This window comes from Parasteatoda tepidariorum, chromosome 4 (genome assembly GCF_982258835.1).
Source record: "Parasteatoda tepidariorum strain Cologne lab strain chromosome 4, Ptep-v5.0, whole genome shotgun sequence".
NCBI lineage: Eukaryota > Metazoa > Arthropoda > Arachnida > Araneae > Theridiidae > Parasteatoda > Parasteatoda tepidariorum.
The window spans coordinates 85,765,533-85,792,091 of record NC_141758.1 but is presented as its reverse complement, the minus strand read 5'-3'; the positions used below and the strand labels follow the sequence as shown (position 1 = coordinate 85,792,091).

Below are 26,559 nucleotides of genomic sequence, written 5' to 3'. Positions count from 1 at the left end.
TATTTTGAATTTTTATTGATTTTGTTATTGTCGACCAGTGTTTTAGAGAACAAATAATGACTTTGTCCGAGAAAAAACACATTATAGCTGAGCTAAATGAAGAGTGCTGTGTTTAATGAGGAAGCTATGTTTAATGTCAAAATCAAAATCTTGGCTGATTTCAATGTGCTGTTAGATGTTGTCCGCCATTGCTTTTGTGGTTAACGCCACGTTGTAATCCAACTGCAGTTGAGTTGAACGGCAATTGTAGTTCAAGATGAGCGTTCGATGACGTATACTGTCAAACTCACAAATGGACCAATCTGAGGTTAGCGCTGATTTCCAGCTGACGGCGTCCTGTCCTAAGAAACCAGGCCTTTATGCCGTATTTCAGTTAAATGATTATCGACCTTATTTCAAAGAAAATGGATTCTGACCAAGAAAATGACGCGCATGAGCACCGATGAGAAGAGCAATGCCTACTGTTAGCTGTTGGTCTAATGCAGTACTTTCACGATATGTTAGAAATAGGAACAGGAGTTCGATAAATATTGAAAGTGTGTACTCCTTGACAATTGCAAAATCAGCGTAAATGGAAAACAGTTCACAATTGAGATTTTTATATATTCGACAAGTTTTGTATAATAAGTGTTACGTTTTGAAATAAGAATTGGATAGATTTTGTATAATGGAGAGTTAGGTGAAAGCGTCTTATTTTGTCTCCAAATAACTTTTGACTTATACAATGGAACTCAAGTTTATGTTTTTAGAAATATGTTGAAATTTTGTATTTTCTTTTAAGAATTTTTGTTTAATAAAATATAGGAGTGGAAGAAATAGGGTATATTTCTTGCCGTACTCAACATTGTGGTGACCCGGAGTAGTGATAAAGGAATGGATGCAATATTAAGAAAACGCAGAGCTACTAGAGCTTCCTTTACCAAAACGTTTAATACTTTATTTGAAGAATTAAATAAAGAGTTACCAGATGATGAAGTATTAAAATTTAAAAGTGCCACGTTAGAACGACTCTATGGAATATTAAATGATTTCGATTCAAAAGTACTAGAAAAAGAGTTTGAAACTGATGAAGAATTTGAAAAGGAACATACAAGTACAGAAGAGTATAATGAAAAAATGGATCTCGCTCGCGTAAAAATTGCAGACTATTTCAATAAAAAAGTTGAACCTTCCTTGGCTTCCTTTAGTTCGTCGCCAAAGCTAAGCAGACGAAAATTAAAGTTACCCAAGATTGAATTGAAACAATTCGGAGGTGACATTAAGGATTGGCTTACATTCTGGAATCAGTTTAAGCGTATCCACGATGACCTAGAAATGGAAAAAGAAGATAAATTCCATTATTTATATCAAGCAACCGTAGTTGGTTCCAGAGCTAGAGAAATTGTGGAGAGTTTCCCCGCCACTGCTGACAATTATGATAAGGTTATTGAATGCTTAAAAAATAGATTTGGTGGTGAAGAATTATTAATTGAATTTTATGTCAGAGAATTATTGAGTCTAGTTATTAAAAATGCCACAGAACAACCGAGAAGAATAAATGTAACTCATTTATACGATAAATTGGAATCCTACCTTCGTTCTTTAGAGTCAATAGGTATGACCAGTGACAAATACGCAGCAATGTTATTCCCTTTGGTTGAATCGTGCATTCCTGAAGAGATTTTAAGAGTTTGGTTAAGGAGTTATTCAACAACAAAGGTTCAAGAAAATACGTATTGTGAAAAATTGAAGCAACTGCTATTGTTTCTGAGAAACGAAGGGGAAGGAGAACAACGAATTTCTTTAGTGAGAACTGGATTCAAATTTATTGCTGCTGGTACTAAGAAAGAAAAGAAGACTGAAGCTGATATATTTATACCAACAGCAAATGAGTTTTTTTCTGGAAGTAAAAGCTCGAGGACTGTGGTAGATAGAAGGTGTGTATTTTGCGACAAAAACCACGAGAGTAAAGATTGTTTTACGGCAGCCAAATTGGCTTACCATCAGAAGCAAGAACTAATTAAGAATAAGAAAGCTTGCTTTATATGTCTTAAGTTTGGACATAAAGCAAAATATTGCAAGTCAAGTGTTAAATGTCTAATTTGTGCTAAGAGACATTGGTCGATCATGTGTGCAGAATTATCGCCAAACAAGCACGAAGTAAAAGATGAAAAAGTAATTGATTCGAGTGAATGCCAAAATGTAATACTTGCGAATTCTTGCTGTTCTGGAGAGATATTCCTTCAAACTTTAATGGTAAATATTGAAAGTAAAGAAGGAAAACGTGCTATAAGAGCATTAATTGACACTGGCTCTCAACGCTCATATATTCTGAAGAGCACTGTTGAGGAACTGAAATTTCGCCAAATTGATACTCAAACATTGATTCATAGCTTATTTGGAGGGTCAAAATCAAGCAGCGAAATTCATAACCTTTTTTCTATTAAAGTTACCGATTTGAAAAATAGTTATAGTTGTAATATGCATGTTTTGGATCAACATAAAATTTGCAGTTTTGTTCCACGACTTCATGATGGACCTTGGATGCAGGAAATGGTACTGAACGGCATCTCACTTAGTGATATTGGGAATCATCGACAGCCTATTGAGTTATTAATTGGAGCCGATGAAGCAGGAAAACTTTACACTGGGAAAGTGTGCAATTTGGCGTGTGGTTTAACTGCAGTAGAGACTTATTTAGGATGGGTCATTATGGGGAAAATGAAACCCTCAGTAATTGACGCCAATCTTTCGAATGTTTTGATTTCTCTATTAACTCAGACCACTGACATAGAAAACCTTTGGAAGCTTGAAGCAATAGGTATAACAGATGCATGTGAAATAAAAGATCAAAAGGAAATAGAGGACGCAGTCCAAGTGCACTTCGAAAGAACAGTTAAATTGAATTCTGAAGGACGGTATGAAATTCATTTGCCATGGATCAAAGAAGCCAACATCTTGCCTGACAATAGAAAAGTAGCCGAAAAAAGATTACTATCAACTACAACAAAACTTAACGAAGCTAATAAATTTTTCGACTACAATGCAATTTTTGAAAATTGGTGTAAGGAAGGTGTTATAGAAGAAGTCCCTGAACAATTTAAAGGCAATAGTGCACATTACCTTCCTCACCGAGCAGTTTTTAAAAACAGCTTAACAACTCCGGTGAGACCCGTTTTTGATGCATCTGCCAAACAGAAAGGATCTTTTTCATTAAATGATTGCTTAGCCAAGGGGCCAAATTTGCTGGAACTGATACCCGTGATAATTCTAAAATTTAGAGAAAACAGCATCGGAGTAATTTCCGATATAAAAGGTGCCTTTCTTCAAATTTCAGTAAATGATAAAGATCGTGACTACTTACGTTTCTTGTGGTGGAAGGATGATAATAAAACAGAAATAAAACTTTTCAGACATTGTCGTGTAGTGTTCGGGGTAAACTGCAGTCCGTTTCTGCTTGGAGCAGTTATCAAATTTCATTTGAGACAGTTTGACTCTGAAATTGCCGAGAAGTTATTATATTCTTTTTATGTGGATAATTGTGTCACTTCTGTGAATACTGTAGAGGAATTGCGGAACTTCATCAATAAATCGACCGAAATAATGGGCAAAGGAAAATTTGACTTAAGATGCTGGGAGCATACGAAAATACATAATGATGAAGATGAAGAAAAAGAGGAAGTAACTAAAGTACTTGGATTACTGTGGAACAAACGAGAAGATTCCTTGTTTTGTGATGTACCAAAAATGAAGATGAAAGATATGCCAATCACACGGCGTACAGTGTTATCTGTGGCTCAAAGAATATTTGATCCAATTGGATTTAGTTGTCCAGTCACATTAATACCAAAATTGATTCTGCAAAAAAGTTGGCAAGAAAAACTAAGCTGGGATACCGAATTAACAGAAGATTTGAAAAAGGAATTCTTAGTTTGGCTTGAGGATTTATCTTTATTATCATCAGTGAGAATTCCTCGCCAAGCAACAGCAGTTAATAGAATTTCCAGTAGTTTGCATGTTTTTGCTGACGCTTCAAAATATTCGTACGCAACTGCCATTTTTCTTAGAAATGAATCGCAAGATGAAATAAAAGTGCAACTTTTACAGGCGAAGTCAAGAGTTTCTCCACTGCGAAAAATTACGATTCCAAGACTTGAATTATTAGCTTGTTATATTGGCGCTAAGTTATCGGAATTCGTCACGAAAAGTTTAACTCTGGAAATAAATGAAACATATTATTGGACGGATTCAACAACTGCCTTGTTCTGGATTAAGAAGAATGACCTACCCTGGGGAACATTCGTTTGTAACAGAGTGAAGAAAATACGTGAATGTAGTGATCCCAAGGATTGGAGACATGTTCCTGGTATTAGTAATCCTGCTGACTTGCCATCTAGGGGATGCACTGTTTCTAAGCTCCTGGAAACTAAATGGTGGGAGGGCCCACTTTGGTTGTCCAAGTCTAAAGAAGAGTGGCCTAATTCAACCCCAATAGAAAATGAAGAGGAAATATACTTAGAGCAGAGAAAAACCGTTGTGGCAACTCTTACCTGCGAGAACACTGAAAATTCATGGATGCTAGCATATTTTTCGAGTTACTTAAAAATTTTAAGAATGACGGCATGGATTCTAAGATTCCTCAAAAATGCTCAGAAAACAAGAACTGAACGAGAGATTGGCGAGCTGAAATTGTACGAATTGAATGAGGCTGAAAAGATATTAATGAAGCAGATTCAGCAAAAGTCATTTAATGACGAAGATATCTCAAGGTTGAAATCTTTATGCGTCTTTAAAGACGAAGAAGGTATCTTAAGAGTAAGCACCAAGTTAACTGAAAGAAAAGACCTTGAAAGCTTTATCAGTCCTATACTGCTGCCAAGCACACATAAACTTGTGGAATTCATGATTTTTTACATGCACAAAAGTATGTGCCATGCGGGGATTCAGATATTGATGTCTAAATTAAGAGAACGATTCTGGATTATAAGATCTCGTAAGACGATTCGCAAAGTTTTAGCTCGTTGCGTGAGATGTAAAAGACACCAAACTACGAGGATCGAATGCAATCCAGGAGTGTTACCTGAAAACAGAGTCAAAGATGCATTGGTGTTTGAAATAACAGGAATAGATTTGGCGGGACCTTTGATGCTTAGAGAAAAATGTAAAGCATGGATAATTATATTTACATGTGCTGTCTACAGAGCCATCCATTTGGAATTGATAACTTCTCAATCAACACAAAGTTTTTTGCTTGGTTTACGACGATTTATAGCCAGACGTGGAAGACCGAAAGTTATTTATAGCGATAATGGCACCAATTTTACAGGAGCTAACAACCTATTTAAATCGTTAGATTGGAAAATGATCGAAATTGAAGCATCTGTGAATAGGATTCAATGGAACTTTAATCCTCCTGCCTCCCCATGGTGGGGAGGATTTTGGGAAAGAATGGTGCAGATGGTTAAAAAACTTCTTCGTAAGGTTTTAGGTCAATCAGCTTTAAATTATGAAGAAATGACGAGCGTCCTTTGTGATTGTGAGACAACAATAAATTCTAGACCTCTCACTTATGTCTCAGAACAAGGGGATGAACTCATTCCATTGACGCCAGCTATGTTCTTGAAAGAAATAGATGATGTCGGAGTGCCAGATTTAGATCAACTTGATCAAGTAAATTTGAATAAAAGATTAAGGTACCAGCAAAATTTGCGCAATGCTTTAAGAGAAAGATTTAGAAGTGAGTACCTTGGGCAATTATTACAACGACCATCAAAGAGTAAACCGATTGAACCTTTGAAAGTAGGAGACATTGTTTTAATCGAAACTGACGGTAAAAAAAGAACTTTATGGCCAATGGCTAGAATAATAGATGTTTTTCCTGGTAAAGATGGGCAAGTACGAGTGGTTCGCCTTAAAACTTCATCCTGTGAACTCGTCAGGCCTGCGCAGAAGATTTTCCCACTCGAAATTTCCTCACCCACTGAACCTAATCTAATAAATAATGAAGCATGCAAGAATAAACCAGAGAAGGACTTGCAGGTAGTTGGAAAAACAGTAAGAACGAGAAGTGGAAGACTTATTAAAGTGCCAATTAAATTTTTGAGCTGAAAAACTTGGACTTTCGGAACAGTATTTTTAACATTATAATTTTCATTCATTTTACTCATAGAAATATAATTAGTTTTGATTAGTAAAGTAAACCTCCAATCAAAACGGTGGGAGGATTGTTACGTTTTGAAATAAGAATTGGATAGATTTTGTATAATGGAGAGTTAGGTGAAAGCGTCTTATTTTGTCTCCAAATAACTTTTGACTTATACAATGGAACTCAAGTTTATGTTTTTAGAAATATGTTGAAATTTTGTATTTTCTTTTAAGAATTTTTGTTTAATAAAATATAGGAGTGGAAGAAATAGGGTATATTTCTTGCCGTACTCAACAATAAGCTACTTATTGCAATTTTTTTTTCAAAAATCATTTCTTGTATACGTATTCGCGAACGCAACGATCTATAGGGGGCGTTGTTATTAGAGACGAATGACTGCTAGCCGAACAACATGATCATCAGTTGCACTTGAGATTTCTTCAGTGTTACATGGCAACGTTCCTTCTTTATCATGTCTTATTAAATTTTAAAAAAGAAAATAAAAATGGTTGATATTTTTTCTGATGCAAGCTAACGCTTTTTTTTTTTTTTTTTTTTGGAGAAGGAACATCCAAAACACATCGGAAAATATTTGTAGATAAGCAGAAAAGGAATATGTTTCGTATTTTCTTATTGAAAAACCTAGTATCTGCGAAATCTCTCTATTAAATTTCATGATCTAATATGATAGGTTTATTTAAACTTTATATTCCATATATTTCTAAATCATATTATTTCATTGAATTATGCAAAAAGTATACAGAAACTCATAAGGTTACAGCATTTAAACTTACAAAAAAGAATTTTTGAAAACAATTTTTATCAAAAAATTTAAACTTTAAATAAAAAATCATTATTTTTAAATTAAAAAAAACGTCAAATGAAGGATGTTTACGATAAAAAAAAAACAATTCTAAAAACTCCTTATATTGAAATAAAAAAAAAATTCACAATGTTTTTTTTCTTTCTTAATCAGCAGTAGAAAATCTTTCTGCAGAGAATTATCCTCAAATTAGAACAAAAATTATTTACAAGTGAATGTTTTTTTATAAAAATCACTCTATTAAACCATATTTTAATAAACTGAGTTATAAAATGGGGTAAATTTGCTGCATCCCATAGTTTTGTGTACTTTTCCATCTTTTATTAATCATGTACAGAAAATAATATTGCAACCATATCAGAAGGTCATAAAAATAATAATCTCTTTTTATTTACGCTTGCATCGTTGTATGTCATTCTATGTCTAATCGTTGCCAAAGCAACTCACATCAAACCTGGAAGGATAAATTTTAACGTTGCCAAATACAACAGAGAAACTACAAACTTTAATAGGTTATTAAATTGAGATATATCGTGTTACCGAATTTTGGATCGTTTATTTTGTACAATTATATAGTTCTTCTTGGCAATAATTTAGGCTATATAAATCTGTTTTTTTTTCAGTACTAATATTTTTGTGTGCATTTTATTGTATTATATCATTAACTAGTTCAATAAAATGCAAATACTTACTTTTGAATTGGATCGCGTGGGCAACTATCCTGTGAAAGAGAAAAAAACTTAATTTGGAAGTACTCTTTAAGCGAATTACAGATTTTAAAAATACAATACAATAATTATTGTTGAGCCTTCTAACTACTCTTGGTGGTTCAGGGGATACAGCTTTTGATTTAAAAAAAATTGATATCAACATATTCAATGACCTAGAATGAGTATTAATATTCAAATGAAATACATGAAAAAATAATAAAACAATTAATGAAAAATTATATATTGTGGAAAAAACTTACATAAAATTTTCCAGTATCAAGTATTTCTCTGGTTACTTCATAATGTTCCTCACTAATAACAAAGGCGGAAAATATTTTGGTTATTTATATTAGCTCTAGCTATTTGATAACATAAAACTATATAAATATATATAAAGCATAATAGCATGCTAGCTAATTGTATGATTACAATGCCATTTCACAAAAAAATTTAAGAAAAAATTATTTCAGTGCATATAGATGAGAAAAATTGCTTTGGAGTAGTTTTTTTCAGGCCCATTTGCACTGTTTTAACTTGGTTGGCTCCTCTCAGTGTAATTTATGTGTTAAGACAAAATATTACTGCAGTTTATTTCGACGAATGCCCTTCTTTGAGGGACTTGGTATGTGATGCAAAAAAGTATTGGAGAGTTCGTACTACGGACTCTCCAATACTCTGTAGTCAAATGGCATGATAGCAATAGAATGGCATTTGTAAAATTCATGAAGAAAAGTAACGCATCACTGGTTAGTTTTCCAAATTCATTTCATTTTTCAAACATAAAAATTTCTATAAATCTATTTATATTAAGTTAGTGAAAGAACTCGGCTTATAGCTATAGTAAAAACTACTGTGAAAATGAATTTTATGTAAGATGCATTTAATGCGATAGTACTTTTCACCGTAATTTGATCAGGAATCCAAATGGCCACTTGAATCAAATTTCTTACCTACTTATATTTTTCATTGTAATTTAAAATTCCAGCCAATGAAGTTAAAATACATATAAATATATATTTACATTTTTATAAAGAAATACAAACAGAAAAAAAGGCGGAAATATTTATTTTTAAGTGATAAAATTAAACCATATGTGCATGTTTGACGCTATGACTCAGGAAAATATTGCAACTATTAGAAGAAAAAATTGAAAATGTAAATTTTTGTTCCATTTTATAGAATAGTTTAAAATGCATCATTTAAGTAACTAATATTTCCTTTAGCGTAAAACGTTTGTGACGCAAATAACCCATTGTGTTGTGTCACATAAGCTACATTTCATTTTGAAGCGATAAAATTATACCAAATGCTGTCTAGCATATTCGACACTATGACTCAAGATAATATTGTCACTGTTAGAAAAAGAAACTGAAAATTTAATGTTTTGTTCTATTTTATTACATAGGATAAACTTTATCAATTAAGTAACTAATATTTCTTTTGACGCAAAATATTTGTAACACATTAGCCTTTATTTTGTGTCATATAAGAAAAATTTATTTCATTTTTAAGAGATAAAATTATGCAATATGTTTCGAATTCTTTGACGCTATGATTCAGGAAGATATTGAGGAACTGAAAATATAATTTTTTGTTCCACTGAAAAGTATAGTTAAAGCTGCATCATTTCAAAAACTAATATTTCATCTGACGTAATATTCTTGTGACACAGATAAATTTCAAATAGTAACTGTTTTAATCAACTAATCCTTTTAACGTAACTATTTTTCTAACGTAATATTCTTGTGACACAGATAAATTTAAAAAGTAATTGTTTTAAGCAACTAGTCTTTTTAACGTAAAATATTTGTGACACAAATAAGCCTTTGTGTTGTGACACATTAGCCTTTATTTTGTGACGCATAAGAAAAATTTAATTTTTAAGAGATAAAATTATACAATATGTTGTTCAGCATATTTGACTCTAAGAACCAGGAAGATATTGACGAAATAAAAATAAAATTTTTTGTTCCACTTAAAAGTATAGTTAAAGCTGCATTATTTCAAAAACTAATATTTCTCTTAAAGTAAAATGCTTGTAATACAAATAAATTTTAAATAGTAATTGCTTTAAGTAGCTATTCCTTTTACCGTAAGATATTTGTGACACAAATAAGCCTTTGTGTTGTGACACATAAGCTTTTATTTTGAGACGCATAAGAAAAATTTAATTTTTATGCGATAAAATTATACAATATTTTGTCTGGCATATTTGATACTATGATTCTGGAAGATACTGAGGAAATAAAAATATAAATATTGTTCCTCTTAAAAGTATAAAGCTGAATCATTTCAAAAATTAATATTTCTTTTAACATCAAATTCTTGTGACACAAATAAATTATAAATAGTAAATATTACTGCTCAGCTAAAGAAAATAATACTCCTTTAATTACAGATTGAATAAGCATAAATCTAGGTATCTGGGTATAAGCACAAATCTGGGTATCAATGAATCAAATTGCATACTTACTAACATGCAGGATAGCAATGCTCTTTTTCACATTCTTCAATTTCATTTTCTGGTATTTCCACATCTGATGATTCTAAATTTGTGTTTTATTCATTATAAAAAAGAAGAAATAAGAATTTAATCTTTCAGTGTGTTAATATATAAGGTATGACTTTATTAAAATCCGCTGATTCATTAGCGAGGAAAGCAAATTGATAGATATCTAAACCAGTGTGAATGATCATTACATATTAAAGCTTTTCCTTCAGTTATCTGATTTATCTGGCATTCACACTGGTTTTGGCTAATCTCATTCTCCCCTCTCTCAGTAGTGAGTAAGATTTAGAGAGTGTTCTTGTTTTTTAATAATGTGTTCAATTAATAATGTGCATATTTCTCTGACTTCATTTTTGCTGTTGTTGTTGACGTATGCCTGTTAAGGCAGATCAGTGCGACTGTTCTTGTTTTCCAGTGGCGCCATCTATCAAGAATTTGACTTCTGCCACACCAATGCGTCACGACCGTTTATAGGGCGGACACATTCATTCATCCACATACCGTAGTTTTGATTGGAATCAGAGAACCATCAAATTTCCAATTCAGTACCCTTAGAAGTATTGATTTGTTATGGGAACATGGAGGACTTTGCGACTCGACTGATTTAACGTGCATCAGTCACCATTTTATTACACGGGGAGTCTTCGACCGGCGGAATTCGAGCCCATTAACTCTCGAATATGAGCCCAGAGTACTACCGACCAGGTCATCCAGTACCAGGTTTCTTGGAGGAAGTTGTGCAGTAATAATTGACATTAAAAACTGCTGAAATACGAACTTATATTCCCTGCAAGAACTGCACCGATGTCCAACTTACTCAGGATCACATTCTCGAGTGCCCAGCCCTTACCCCATATGTTTAACAACTGGGTATGGTGCCACTGACTTCAGAACTTCGTGGGATCCTTTACAGTAATGATGTATTGGAGCTTGCAGAGGCTGTTTTGAAGGCACACGAGGCCATTTAATTGTCCATGGACACGATAAAAAAAATTAAAAAACTGCTATGATTTTGTACAAATGCAATCCAAATTTTGTGTTAGAAGTGTGCATTTGAATAAGAATCAAACAAGCAAAAAATAACATTTTGAATTTATAAAAATATGTTAAATTGGAGTTTAAAACTGCTTTGGTTGGCATCGCATGTCAGAAATGAATAATTACAATCTGAGTATTCAATAAAGTCTAATTTTAATAAAGATAATAAAGTATTATTTTTTTAAAAAATCGTTTTTTTTTTTTTTTTTTTTTTTTTTTTTTTTTTTGGTTGAATGAGGGAAAAGATTAGCAGTCGCAAACCTTATTTTCTAATCTGTCCATAGAAACCAGCACAATTATACTAATTTTTAATTTCACTTTACCTGCATCACTGCAGATTCTTTCATTTCCCGGAAATCTGTAGTACTGTGCAAGACAGCCACGAAGCAATAAACTGAGATTCTTCTGGCATTCTTCGAAGCATTCCTAAAATATAAAAGAAGAACCATTATTTATCTTTTTATAAACATTTTTTATAAGATAGACTGAAAACGTTTCTAAGTTGCATAGAATCCTCCAGCGTGAATCTTTCTAGTGAGGTACCAAAGGAATTAAGGTAGACATTTTGATTCTAACTCATTAGACAAGGCAAATCCTGGATCATGCATTGTAACAAACTAGCCTAAGTGGAGGACATTTTTGGAGGAATGGACCAAAATTTACATTACCTTGAGAGGAAAATCAAACGGCGAACGGCATAGTGGCATCTTATGTGCCAGCATAGTGGTGCGTAAGAGCCAGAATAAATCTTTCTAAAACAAAGAAATTTTAGAAAAGATTCGTCAATATATGTCAAGGCCATTGTCATGGAACATTATCAGATCACTCGAATGATTTTTTTGTATTAAACTAGTACAAAAAATTTGTTTTTTAAAGAAAAATAGTGCGTGGAGTCCCTCCGCGTGGAAGAAGTTTAACTTCGCAACCTGCGACGTTAATTGTAGAAGAATCAGCAGTCGTAGAAGGATCACTAGTTCTATTCAACAACTCTTTTTCCTGCGCCGCTCGCTTCCATGCTCTGCAATCACGGTAATATTGTGCATTTTTCCCTCGTGGACCTCTTGAACCAGTGGAAGTGCTTGTGGTTGCCTCATCGTCTCGCCATGGAAAATGTATTTGTATTAACAATGTATGTAAATGCGTCATAATGTAATTTCAGAAGAGAAACATTCAATTGATATTCACAAGAGACGTACCTTGACATAACCTTAAATCCGTCGCATTCTCCGAGGGATTGTTATTCACTAAATTTGAAAATAAAAAATACTACCCTATTAAATTATATGTGTATCGAAACAAACTAAAAAAATATTTATAGAAAAACAATACTTTTATGACTTTTATTATTTTTATGCTAGTGAGAACCAAAACAATATGGAAATGAATCAGGGAAAACTGGATCCTACCACGTGATTTCCTGGCCAATAGAAATATAGCGCTAAACGTTTTACGCAACCTTGTTGGAAGTCGCATAAGAAGTATAACTTCAAAAATTTCAAGAGTCGTTTTAATATTGATTTGAATTTTCTTATAATGAAAGTAACATAATTCATAGAAACGAAAGATTAAGAAGTAATAACAGAATAAAACTATATTAATAGAATTTAAAATAATAAGATTTTATAATCTTAATTATAACTGCAATACTTTCATTCTTACATCTGTTAGGTCACTTAAATTTTTATGTGACTTCTGCAAAATCTTTGTTCTAGCTTTTATTACACTTCTTTTAGCGTTTTCATATTCATATATAATTTGAAAAGAGTGGTGTATGCTGAGATTAAGTAATTATTAATGTGCTTATTTTTATCTTTAATTCCTATTTTGAGTTTTTGATTTAAATTCAGACTTGCAAAGACAAAGTGCACAATTGCGGATCAAATTACGCATAAAGTAGCGGCACTTTGGGTGCAACATTAGTACACTCTATAACAAAAAAATCGACGCAATAAGAAGGAGTTGTCCGATTGAAACGAAAATTGGTGGATAGAAAGACAATGTACAGAATAGTAAATGATTAAAATTTCAGAACAATTGAATGATTTATTGCAGAGTTAGAGTAACAAGTTCAATAAGGTGTTGACCCGCCTTTAGCCTGGATACAAGCTGCCACACGGCGTGGCATAGACCGATAATGTTCCCGGATGGTCTCTTGCGGTATTTCCTGCCAAATTCGATCCAATTGTCGAACGAGGCCATCAACATTCCGTGCCAGATGCAATCGCCTTCCCATCATATCCTAGACATGCTCGATGGGAGAGAGATCTGGTGATCTGGAAGGTCAAGGAAGAATTTGACAAGCTTGCAGACAGATCATAGCAACACGTGCCGTATGTGGTCTGGCATTGTCCTGCTGAAAAACCAGCCCAGGGCGCTGCAAAAGAAACGGTAGCAAAACAGGTCTTAGGATGTCGTTGACGTACCGCTGTGCGTGTCGACGCTAATGACGTCTGGACGCCAAAGGAGTCTGGCTGTCAAAGGAAATGGCATCTAGACCGGATGATTGCTTCTTGGTGCGTCGATTTTTTTGTTATAGAGTGTAGAGTCAATTTTACCGTGAAATCCAATTTCACCGTAAAATTTTATACTGTAGTTCTTGCTCTGTAGTTTTTACTCTGTTATTTTATACTGTAGTTTATGACAGAACTCTAGAAATGTGTCAATTCTTGTTTACCGTAGAATATTATACTTTATTTTTTGGAGTAGTTGGTCAGTGATTAGAGTGATTTTACTGTAATTATTACTGTAAAATTACGGTATATTATGTTTTTTGTACCGCTTCATGTTGCAGTGAAAATGTATATAATGGTAAAAAGAACCGGGAGCCGGCATTTTATACCGTAATTTGATTCGAAATTTTTTACAGTGTGGAATAGGGAAGCGAAGTATAATACAAATGCAAAGTCAGAAGCATCAAGATGTGTGTCCACTCTTTTGTCCCAATATGACGTAACTCAAGAAATGTGTCCTTTACTTTCTACCATATTTTACCGCACTAAAGTTTTTAGAATAATATTTATTTAATTAGATTAAGTGATTCCGTGATTTTACGGTAATTATCACTCCAAAAATTGAATTATTTCAGATTTTTTGTTACGTAACATGTTCCAGTAAAAACGGATATTACGGTAAAAAAATACGGGCGCCCATCCCGAATGCTGCCATTTTTTAATACGGAATTTTTTACATTGTGAAATGGGAAAGCGAAGTTAACAATTGCAAAGCTAGATTTATCAGGATGTGTGTGTAGTGTATCTACCGCTACAAAATTACAATTCCAATTCACTACATTTACATACCAAGACATGTTAACTCGATTCTATGAAGGTTGGCATATGGTCGATAACTACTCACGCTCCACATGTGCCAAGTGTATTATCAGTTTAATTTTCAACCGGTTTTTTTCCTATTCTTTTAAGGTTTTGATGTTGTTGTCGTCGGCTATTATGGCAGGGGGGGGTACGATTGCTTTCCAGTGGCGCCATCTATGGCCAAGAATTTGACTTCTGCCACACCTACGCATCACGCATGCTTATAGGGTGAACCTATTCATAAATCTATTCATTCATTCATCCACGAATCGTAATTTTGACCTGAACCAGAGAACGATCAATCTCCAATTCAATATCCCCAAAGGTTATAATTTGTTGTAGGAACATGGGAGATTTTGCGACCCGACAGATTTAAAGTGCACCAGTCTCCATTTACCGCACGAGGAGTCTAGATTCGGCAGGCTGGATTCGAACTCCCGCTCTTACAAACGTGACTCCAACCAGACCAGACTCCCAGCCAACCAGAATATCCTGGCCAATTCCTTTTGGATTAAACTAAAATTTAGACTATAAGTTCTCATGACCACACAATGTTTACCATTTGATTTGTGGGACCATATCCTCCTCTTGATTTCCATAGTTTTATGTAATCTACGCAGTTTGTCTCGTAAGGGGCAGGAAGAAGTTTTTTCACGACCTGAAACATATAAATAAAGCATTTAAAAGAAAAATACAATTAGAAAGGATAACAAATACATTTTTTTATTTTATGAGTAAATTAACACCTTTTTTAATCGAAGTTTTTGTATCGTGTTGAGGTCCATGGATATTCCATAGGTAAACGGATTTACTATCTGTAGCGGGCTGTGGATTGAAAGATGCACTGAAGCAACAAGAGAATCATCAGGATATTCTTCAAAGTGAGGAAGTAATTTCAGGAAATAATCTAGAAAATGCAATAAATATAGTTGCACCACCACACTGTAAAAAAATGGATACTCAAATTTACTGATAATTTCTTTTTTTAAACAAAACCGTTTCCTAATATCTACTCAGAGCAAACATTTCGTCAAAGTGACAAAGTGACTATCGTCACTTCTCCGATTAAGCGAGTTTCGCTGAAAGTAAAGAAAAAAATTATTTACTCATTTCATTTCTTACATGAAAAGAAAAAAAAACTGGTAGTTCCTCATTTATATGGCTTTTTTAATAATCACTTTATCGATGGCCCCATCAATGTCACCCTAATAACACAAGAATGACAAATAAAACAGACAGATAAATTACACCCAAGCACTCAAGCACATAATGGGATTCTAAACCAGGATCTTCCTAGTGCGAATGACAAGTCCTTGATCACCATTCAGGTCCTTCGGCTTATATTGTTGCTGTATTTTCAGTCATCTGGACTTCATCCTAGTTTCGTCATTCTATTTAACAATCTCTCACAATGCACTATGATGAAGTTTCCAATTAAGGAAATATTTCGTCATATATTTGAGAGTTCCCGCTTCGGCACAAATTACATGTTTTCGTGACGAAATGAATCTGAAAATTAGCGAAATACAGCTCAATGATTGCTGAATCGTTAAAATGGGAAGTTGTATTTCTGAGAGTTTCATGCTTTTAATTCCTGGAATAAGCATTTAACTAATGCCTATTCCAGATTTACTTTTCATGTTATTAGTAAACCAAAGGCAATATTATCATATCTAAACCATAGGCAAATACTATATCGAGAAATTTCATTTACCAATTGAAAAGAAGGCATGACAAAAATTTTTGCTTTGGTTTTATTTTATTATTTATTTATTTTGGAAACAATATTTCGTAACTATATCTTTAAAAAATATTATACACCGTTAACCAAGTTAACCAATTTACGCAGAATTTTTACTATAGATATTTTTCCCATATTTTCATTATTTTGCAATAATTTAGGTCGAAATAAGTGAAAAATACTATTTTTAATTTTTATTTTAATTTGTAGCTATGAAATACAGTATGAAACACTGGTGTCTTTCTCTGCGTCAAAGACAAAATCTAAACACGGCTCACTTCCAAACAATAATTATTTTAAAATTCCCCTTATTTGCAGTTATTTAGATCTAAGAGAAACAGTTATTTATCCCATCTCCGAATTTGTCCGTAGAATTTAGGAAAGTTTGTAATATAAACCATAAAACTTACCTCCTATTGAGGGAAGTTTAAGAGTTTCCTTATCTGGTTGCCCAATATTTGTATTAATGGTCCAACAGCCTTCGATGTACTCACTTCTGCTAGGACAGCGCACGTGCTGATAATCCTCCAAAGATATGATTTCAGAATACATATTGAGAAAATTCTTTTCATCTTTGAGCGGTGATTTTCAGATGGTAATTTCAGAGTTTTGATAACATTACTATTGGTACAAAAATCATAGAGAAACATATTAGTAGTATAAGCCGGGATTGGTGCGGCGGAAGTGACGTCATAGTCCCTCTCTTCTTCTTCCCTTATCGTGAGGCATGGGTAGTGACGTCATCCCAGGGAGAAAGTGGTCAGCTGCTTATTTCTTTTTTTTGGAAATCGAAACTTTGTCTGCAGCGTCATGCGGAGCTTATTTCTTTTTTCTTTGACATCGAAACTTCGTCTGCAGCGTCATGTGAAGCTTATTTCTTTTTTTTCTTAAGCCTAAAATATGTTTGGATGGTTTTATTTCTGCCCGTCTATTTTTTTAAAATATTTTTTAGAGGTGGCAACATCTTATGTTCGATCGAGAATCAATGGCGCCATCTATATGTGAATGTTAGAAAGATAATTTTTAAAATTTAAATTTAAGGAATAAAATAAAATAAATAAAAATAATATTTGAATAATTATGCATCAGAACTGATATTGATTTTATTTGTGATATTAACTTTAAATTAGTGAATGTCAATTAAAAAAAAAAAAGGTTTTCATATTATTTAAATTAAATCTTTAGTAATATGATTTAAAATATAAGTTAAAATAAATTTATATTTAAATAATAAATTCTCATTTCTTTTAAGGTAATCAAGAAATATATAATTTTATATTATTTACATGTATTATTATTTTATTATATGTATATAATTTTTATATGTAGTCGGATGGATTAAATTATTTATAATAAAATGAATTAGAAATAAATTAACCTTATTAATATAATAAAAATATTTCAATATTGAATTCATCTTTAGTAATTTATTTTTAAAAAATAAAAATATAATATTTTTTAAAAATAAAAATATATTTAAAAATTAAACTATTATTTTTACATTATTATTTGATGTGCTTAATACTTGGAATTACATTAATAAATTATTTTAAATTGAATTATTGAATAATTAGAATGAATTGATACTTTAGTCCCGAGTGGGGATCGAACCAACGCCAGTTAAAAGCTTCCGCAGGGTAGTTGTTTGCTGCGCTTTAGACAACTACCCTGCGGGCGCTTGGTATGATATGCGTAAATAAGTTTAAACTTTGTATTTAATTCATGACAGGTACGATATCGATAACACCCTCTAGTTTCATCGATATACTTTCACTTGAACATTATCAGTTATCCGATTTTGTATTTCTGCCCACCTTCTTGTTATCATTACTTTTCTCGTCTTGGCAACGATAAATCTGTTAAGCACGTGTATCGCTAAATCGAACCATATGTTAGGGGGTGTACGGGATGTGCGCTGACGTCAAAGCGGATACTGCAAGTCCGGCTTGGACAAGATTTAGCAAGGGTCGACTTTATCTGTGACGTATGCGGATTAAATTATCTTCACTCATGTGATAGTACTTCAGTTGCTTGTATGCATTTCGTTGGTTAGTCTCTTGTAGTTGTTAAGTTTTAAATTATTAAGTTTATAGTTAAAAGTTTTTTTTCTTCTCAGTTTCTTGACTTTCAGTGAATTATTAGTTTTCTTGGTTTTCGGTATGGATAGAAGTGAATCACTAAAGCGAAAGCATGATGATATTCAAGTAAGTACTCATTTTTTTAAATGCTTTAAAAAATTTTGTAATGTTGTTTTATTATATTGATTTTACATAGTATATTGATAACGTTAATTAGTATTATTTATAAAACTGCTGAGAGACGCTAATAGACATCTTTATTTAACCAAAAAATATTTTGTTAAATTTAATTAGCCATTTCTATTTTGTTAATGATAGAAAATTAATTAGTTATCTTAGTCGAAATTGTGAAAAGTTAATTTTCTCAGTCATTACAATATTTTTTAATAAAGCTTGTTAAATTAATTTTATTTTATTTTAATTACTAGTTAAATAAACTTCAGTAACATAAGCGATTTAATTATTATTATTAGTTACTTTGTTATGTTTCTTGATGATTCAAAAATATTTTTATTTTAATTTAGGATGTTCCTAAGAGGAAAGGCTTATTTCAAGAAGGGTCGTATCCAGAGCATTACTATCCGATAGGAGATAATTTCTTCGTACTGGCCAGCGTTTATGCTAAGAAGGTTGGCATCCATATCAGAAAGTTCAACAGATACGACGATGCCTATTACCCATCAACAGTTGGGCTTACGATTACACCAGAGCAGTTCATTGTTGTATTTAAGAATGGTCCTCCTACGTCGATTTTTGATGTTGTGGATATAAATCTTGCCTTGGAAGCTGTGAACATTCACGACAAGAGAGAGTTCTATCTATTGTTGTCTGATGAAGGGAAATATACCCTGACCCAGGAATACAAGTGCAGGAGTGGAAGAGTTTCCTCTAGATGTTACCTTCTCCCAGTGGAACGCAATTAAAAGGGTCCAGGACGACGTCATTTCGAGCTACATAGCCATTAAGTTTAAGAACAGGAGCGTCTTGGAAACTTTCCACACTGTGTCAAAGAGGAACCTGTCAGTTGAAAAACCTGTGAACGACCGCTACGAAGAGGCCGAGAAGGATATGAATGTGTGCCTCACCCTCGTCTTATATAAAAACATAGGACAAAAAAAAAGACATTCGCCCACCCGTTAGGATTTGCGATGAAGAAGTAGAAATCGGTGACTTAGTGCCTGTAAGAGACTTCAATGAGTCATGTATGCATCTGAACGTTACAGGCCTCGTTAGAGACTTTGAAAAGGAATTGTGTGAAAACATGTTGTTCCCTGAACGGGAGCCGTTAATAAACTATTTGAGTGAACAGTACTTAAAAAATATTAAATTGGATGTATGCATCGAAGCTGCAAGAAAGGATTTCTGTTCGTATGAATTTTAAATTTTTTTTACTATTACCTAAATAAATGTAATTATGTTATATCAAATTTGTTATTTTTACTTTGCACTTAAATGTTTTTTTTACACATTCTCTTTCAGCAGGCATTGAAATTTTCTATTTCAGACTGGTGCTTTTTTTTTCAGCAGGCAATGAAAACTTATTATTTCAGAGGTTAATGAAACTTTAGTTCTTTAAAAATTGTTTTAAGTTTGCTAATGATTTAAATTTCAAAGTTCGCCACAAGGAAAATTTTATAATAATTTTTGTTAACTACCAATATAATTATATTTAAATTTTGAACGATAGTTTATTTTTTTTTAACTCTTAGCATTTGTAGAAAATTTTCAGATTATTTTTTAAGAAAAATTTCAATCACTTTTGTATAAATGGATAATTTATTATCATCAGTTTATAGAAAGCCTGAACATCCAGGAAGTTTCGGTGGAGTCAATGCTATTTATGATGCAGTGAAAGGTAAAGTGAAAAAGAGTGAAATTAAAAAATGGTTAGAGAGTAAGGATTCTTATACTTTACATCCCAGAAGCAGAAAGTGCCTAAAACTGTGACGTACGTCGCAGAACAAACGAAGTCCTGCAGAACAATTTGTCCGCAGAACTCTACTCCACATAAACACCGCGTGCGAGAAGAGTACGTGGCTCCTAGTGTATAATTTTTAGGCATTTTTTACTTATAAATTCTCATGAACGTAAGTTAATTTATCGAAGTAAGAAAGTAGATAAAAATTGCTTAATAACCCTTTATAGAATATATTTCAGTTTAAAATACATGGTTCTTATGAGGAAACATAGGTTGATAAAACCAAAAAAAGGTGAAAGATGAAGAGTAAATAAAAATATTTATTATACTACACATAAATGAATGATTTATATAAACATTTTTTTAAAAATAGATTTATTGCTTCTTCAAAAGTCATTAAATTAAAATTTAATTTAACTTTTGAAGAGGCTCACTACTTTTCGCCACTTTATCGATTATGCCGTGACTATCTAATTCCATTAATAGATCTTTTTCTATTGCCATTACCATGAGAGCATCTTTCACAAGGCACCTGACTTTTTGACAATGTTAGTAAAAACTTTTATGCTAGACTAATTAAATTGTAAGAATTGGCCAATAAATTGAATCTCTGTAACATCTTGTAGTAACAAATAACGCAATTTTTGCACGCACTGCGTGTCTCACACTTTAGACTTACTTCTTCTGTTTCCACAGTAAAATCGTTATCATTTTCATTTGAATGATCTTCTGTGATTATTTTATAATCTTCTAAGTCTGAATTTTTCAGTTTTTCCCAATATAAAGCTAAATTTCTTAGTTCAATCCGCAAATTTTCACCTATAGCTGTTTCGTCAAATTTTAGCAAGAGTTTGCTTAACTCATTTAGTTCGCCAGATTGAAGCTTGTTAAGACGTTTTTCAGGGAAACGTTTCGGATCTAGATAGGAAAAATCGGCATACAATTTTCCATTTGCTAGAAATCGGCGTTCCATTGACGCTACAACTGTGCTGAAAATAATGTTATGGACGTTTATCTTAAATGCAGTGACTTCATCATAAAAAACTGTTTTATTCGACGCTGTCTCACTCGGCATCAATTTTCTTTTCTTCAATTTTTTTTATGGAAACTTTGAATTTCAGTTTCATCAAGTTCCTTATTTGCGCGAATAATGAAATCATCTGTTCCTTATTTGCGCAAATAATGAAATCATCCGTAATTTTTTGTACACCTTCAAAATCTCGCACTATTTTTGTTGTTGTTCTGAACACGTTTGTGATACCATTCCAAAATTTTTTTAAGATGTCTAAACCAGAGGTTTGCAAATATTGGGAGAGCGGTGCAGTTAATTCAAATATTCATGAGAATATTTCGGCGGCGATTACTGTTTCATATTTGCAAAATGATTCTAAAAATATTTTTGTCTTTGCACGGATATCTGGCTTGAAATTTGAATTTTGTTGTATAGTTTCTAAACTTGTAATCAATGTGACATATAACGGCTTAATAGTTGAATCTGAGTTTGAAAATTAACCAAAAATTTTCTTTAATGCAGAATCTTTGAACCACCAACGTGTTTCTCCAATAGTTGCGAGCCTTTTTTTTATTTCCGTGCTCGTTACTTAGTTCCTGTTAAATATTACTTAACCAATGTCATTTCTATAATGAACTAAATTTAAGTGTGAAATAATTTCACTTACCTTGAGCAGGTTCTTTTGAAATATATTTTTATTAATAACATAGACGGCACGAAACACAAAGAAAAGGGTAGAAGATGTAACAACAAGAGTTCATGGGTCTCTGGTCCCGCGCAACATTCATCAGCGCCACCAGCGGAATATTTCTAAATTATCATTAAATTACAACACACTCCCCCCCGATGAACTCACAGGAGTTCATCAAGGGTAGAGTACAAAGTTAACTTGTAATCAATGTGACATATAACGGCTTAATAGTTGAATCTGAGTTTGAAAATTAACCAAAAATTTTCTTTAATGCAGAATCTTTGAACCACCAACGTGTTTCTCCAATAGTTGCGAGCCTTTTTTTTATTTCCGTGCTCGTTACTTAGTTCCTGTTAAATATTACTTAACCAATGTCATTTCTATAATGAACTAAATTTAAGTGTGAAATAATTTCACTTACCTTGAGCAGGTTCTTTTGAAATATATTTTTATTAATAACATAGACGGCACGAAACACAAAGAAAAGGGTAGAAGATGTAACAACAAGAGTTCATGGGTCTCTGGTCCCGCGCAACATTCATCAGCGCCACCAGCGGAATATTTCTAAATTATCATTAAATTACAACACACTCCCCCCCGATGAACTCACAGGAGTTCATCAAGGGTAGAGTACAAAGTTAACTTAAACATTCTTTTCTTAACTCTGAAAAACACAAAAAATACTAAATATGTATAGTTATGAACAACAATAATGATGAAAATGTTCTAAAAGTATAATGTAAGTTCACATTAAAATATTAATAGAAATAAAGTTTAAAGTTCCAAATTATATAGAAGTTGAACTGGACGTTTAATAACTGATGTATCAGTTTTCACTTTGCATGCTCTAACCTTGCCATCTCTTCCAGGAAACAATTCCAAAATTTTACCAAGTTTCCAAAAATTGCGTGGTAGAAAATCATCCTTAATTATAACTATATCGTTAACGTTAAAGTTAGGTACATTATTTTTAATTAAACTTAAATGTGCTAATCTTAAATTTAGGAGATACTCATTTTTCCACCTTGACCATAAGGATTTCATTAATCTCTCACGATAATTATGAGCTTTAATTAAAGTTTTCCTGGAAGAGAAATTCGTATCAAGGTTAAGCTTGACTGATGGTAAACAAGTAATTCTTTTCCCTATAAGGAAGTGTGCAGGAGTCAACGCACATAGTTCCTCAGCATCAGTCCCAATATAAGTTATTGGACGTGAGTTCAGAATAGCTTCTGTTTCCACCAGCAAAGTTTCTAGTTCGTCAAAAGTTAGCGAAGTTTTTCCTATAGTCTTTCTCAATGCAGTTTTTACCGATCGAATTAGTCTTTCGTAAAAACCACCCCACCAAGCGGCCTTTTCTACAATATATCTCCATGTAATTCCATGGAGAGAGTAGAATTTTTTAACATCTGGGTGATTGATAGTTTTCCAAATGTTTTTCAAATCAAGCTCAGCCCTTTTAAAGGTTTTAGCATTGTCTGAGTACATCACTGAGCACAATCCTCTTCTTGCAATAAATCTTCTAAAGGCTAATAAAAAGTTTTCTGTAGTCAAACTGTTCACAAGCTCCAAATGCACAGCTCTTGTGGCCGCACCACTTAGTAAAATGTAATGCTTTACATCGCTGTTTTTGATGTAAAGAGGCCCGGCAAAGTCTAAGCCTGTAGCGTTGAAAGGATGTGATTGTTCGATTCGAAATTCTGGAAGAGGAGCCATCAGTTGAGTGCCAGGTCTTGAATTGAACCGTTTGCATATGACACATCTGTTCAATGTAGCTTTAATGCACTGTTTTGCTTTTACAATCCAGAACCGTTGTCGAATTTGAGTAAGAGTTTCTGCAACGCCAGAATGAAATAATTTTTCATGTGCTCTCCAAACAACCAATTCAGTGAACTTATGTTTTCTTGGAAGAATTACTGGATGTTTTTCATCAAAGGTAAAACTTGCTTTCTGTAGCCTACCTCCTACACGAATTATTTCTTCATTGTCTATAAAGGGATTGAGGTCTTTAATACTTGATTCCTTATTTAAACATCTATTTCCTTTCATGCAATTAATTTCTGACGAAAACATTTCTGCCTGTACAGTCCGCAAAAAAAAAAAAGATATCACCCTGAATAACTTTCGTTCTAATGATCCGATTTTCACGAACTAAGTGTCAATCTTAATGGTTCCTGGGGGTGACCTCAAATATGCTAATTAATTAGTGCTAACTATTAATTAAGTTACGAAATCAGACACAAAAACGTACTTTCTCTGAATAAACATATATTTTTTTTTACATATTTGGAATCTAGACACTTGAATTAGGGGGGGTAGACAAAATTTTAAAACAATTGGGTCGTAAATTGGGTTGCAATAAAGGTTTATATATTTGGCGATAGTCCAGAAAACCGCCAAAAAAAGTCGCCTGCGCAAATAAATATTTTAAGATAACCCTTGACTGATTCAAAAGAGAAACGCTTAATTTTACTAGGTTGCTAGGCAACCAATTTCTGACTGTAAAAAAATTGAAATAATGTTTTGTGATTCGCGATCGCAACGCTCGAGTACGCCGTCTAGCGGGAGCCTGTAAATATCGGACATTAATTTATCACGTTTTCATTTAGTTCCATCAAAGTCATTGACTGAATCAGACGCCATTTTTTAGCAGCAAATAAGAAACAAAATTTCCCTAAGGAAAAGGCCGAAGAACTTGAAAAAAATCTCCAGAATATTAGTAAATCTTTCAGGAACAGAACACGCCAAACATTTGAAGAAAAATTCCTCAATAATTTTTAATTTCTATTATCAACAAACTTGCAACTGATGACTTCCGATTTCGGATACTGTTACAGATGTGTGTATTAAGGTAAAATGCATTTCTTCTGTCTTCAATTCATTACGAATTAAAGTGAAGTCAACATTGCTTTCGTCATTCCAGTGAATAAATATGAATTCAGAACATACAGAATTGTAATAATTATAGCATATTCTTCTTCGTTATAGAATAGTATATATTTCTGTATCCATATAATTCGGAAAACAACAATAAAAAATTATCCAAGTTACTTGAAATAGTGCCATTTGTGCTGATTCTTAATTAATTTAAATCGTTTTCTTGGTAAGTTTTTTTTAATTTTGAAAGAATAAGTTCAACTAGAATTCAGCTATTCTGTTTTTAGCTACATATTCAAATTCATATCAATTATAAAATTTTGCTGTGTAGTATGTTATCTAAAAGTAATGAAGGTATAAACTACGTATCTATTATTTGAGAATAAAGTTTTCAAACAAGGAACTTATCATTTTGGAATTCTCCGGGAATCATAAATCAGGTAAGTGCAATGATTTTTACAATAAAAAATTTGCTTGTAAATATTTTTTTTTTCATTTGATGATGGTTCTCTACAGAATGGTTTTTTACGTCTGATTAAGAACTATAAGAATAATAAAAAAAGAAACAATATGAAAGTTTTTATTTCAATGTTAAGAATTCTTAAAATCGTTTTTTTCATCCTAAGAATTCTTTATTTTCCGTTTTTTAGTTTATAATTTTTTGATAAAAATTGTTCTCAAAATACTTTTGAAAAATTAAATGGTATAACATTATGTGTTTATGTATACTTCTTGTATATTCCAATGTTTGAAATAATATGATTCAGAAAAGTATGGAATAAAAATTCGGTACTTAAGTATTAACGCCACCGCCGCTACAGATTTGGCGGTTTTTAAGTGCCGCCAATCTACACTTAAAATTTTTGCGACAATTCATAAAATAAAACGCTTTATTTAAAATCAAAATAGTTCATCGGATTTCGGTGGAAAATGAGCCGATATAGAGTTTAGCATAGATTCAAAACAATCATATCGCCATATGAACTCTGATGAATAAGATTCCAAATGAAATAACATTTCCAAAACGTACGTTTACCAAGATAAAGTTTTATGTTGTGGGAATTGGTACATTTTCGTTTTTTCGGTAAAATATATCCCTCCTGAAAAAATAAAATTGCATCTTGTTTTGTTTTTGGCAAATCCCAAAGACGAATATTCGTAGCACTAAAAATGGCGACAAAAAAGAATTGTTTTGTTTTTTTGTTTTTGTTTCGTCAGCATTCTTTATTTTACGTTTCTTAGTTTCTAAATAATGATTTTTATTGAAACTTGAAATTGTTTGATAAAAATTGTTGTCAAAAAACGTTGTTTACAAAATTAAATTTCATAAAATTATGAGGCTTATGTATACTTTTTGTTCATTTTAATTTTTGAACTAATATGATTATTAAAACTATAGAATGTAAAGTTTAAATGGGCCTTTCATGTTATATCATTAAATTTAATAATACTATTTCTCGGGCATTAGGTTTTAACTCTTATAAGAATATACATATTTTTTTCTGTTAATGTACAAATATTTTTCCGATGTGTTTTGGATGTTCCTTCTCTAATAAAAAGAGATACCATTTTGTTTTCGGTTGTACAAGAAAGAAGATCAAGCATTTTTCTTTTTTAAATTTATTAATAAGCCACATTAATGAAGGAACGTTGCAATGCTACACGCTACATTAACGACGTCTCCAGAGTAACTGAATGACGGTTCATATAGAAATCGCAGGTAAGCG

General features: G+C 32.4%; 3 protein-coding genes across 3 annotated transcripts; 2 read left to right on the top strand and 1 right to left on the bottom strand.

The window, feature by feature from the left end:
* Positions 1 to 873: 873 nt before the first annotated feature.
* Positions 874 to 6,087, top strand: LOC147811874 (uncharacterized). Its single transcript, XM_087162257.1, has 2 exons — positions 874 to 1,390; positions 1,502 to 6,087. The coding sequence occupies exons 1-2, from the start codon at positions 874 to 876 to the stop codon at positions 6,085 to 6,087; spliced, it is 5,103 nt and encodes a 1,700-aa protein (XP_087018383.1).
* Positions 6,088 to 18,259: 12,172 nt separating this feature from the next.
* LOC147811873 (uncharacterized) lies at positions 18,260 to 19,466 on the top strand. Its single transcript, XM_087160391.1, has 2 exons — positions 18,260 to 18,460; positions 18,859 to 19,466. Exons 1-2 carry the CDS (start codon positions 18,416 to 18,418, stop codon positions 19,255 to 19,257), a joined length of 444 nt encoding a protein of 147 aa, XP_087016517.1. The 5' UTR covers positions 18,260 to 18,415; the 3' UTR covers positions 19,258 to 19,466.
* Positions 19,467 to 22,729: 3,263 nt separating this feature from the next.
* LOC147811872 (uncharacterized) lies at positions 22,730 to 24,028 on the bottom strand. The gene has a single exon (XM_087162256.1). The coding sequence runs from the start codon at positions 24,026 to 24,028 to the stop codon at positions 22,730 to 22,732; it is 1,299 nt and encodes a 432-aa protein (XP_087018382.1).
* Between the last annotated feature and the right edge of the window lie 2,531 nt (positions 24,029 to 26,559).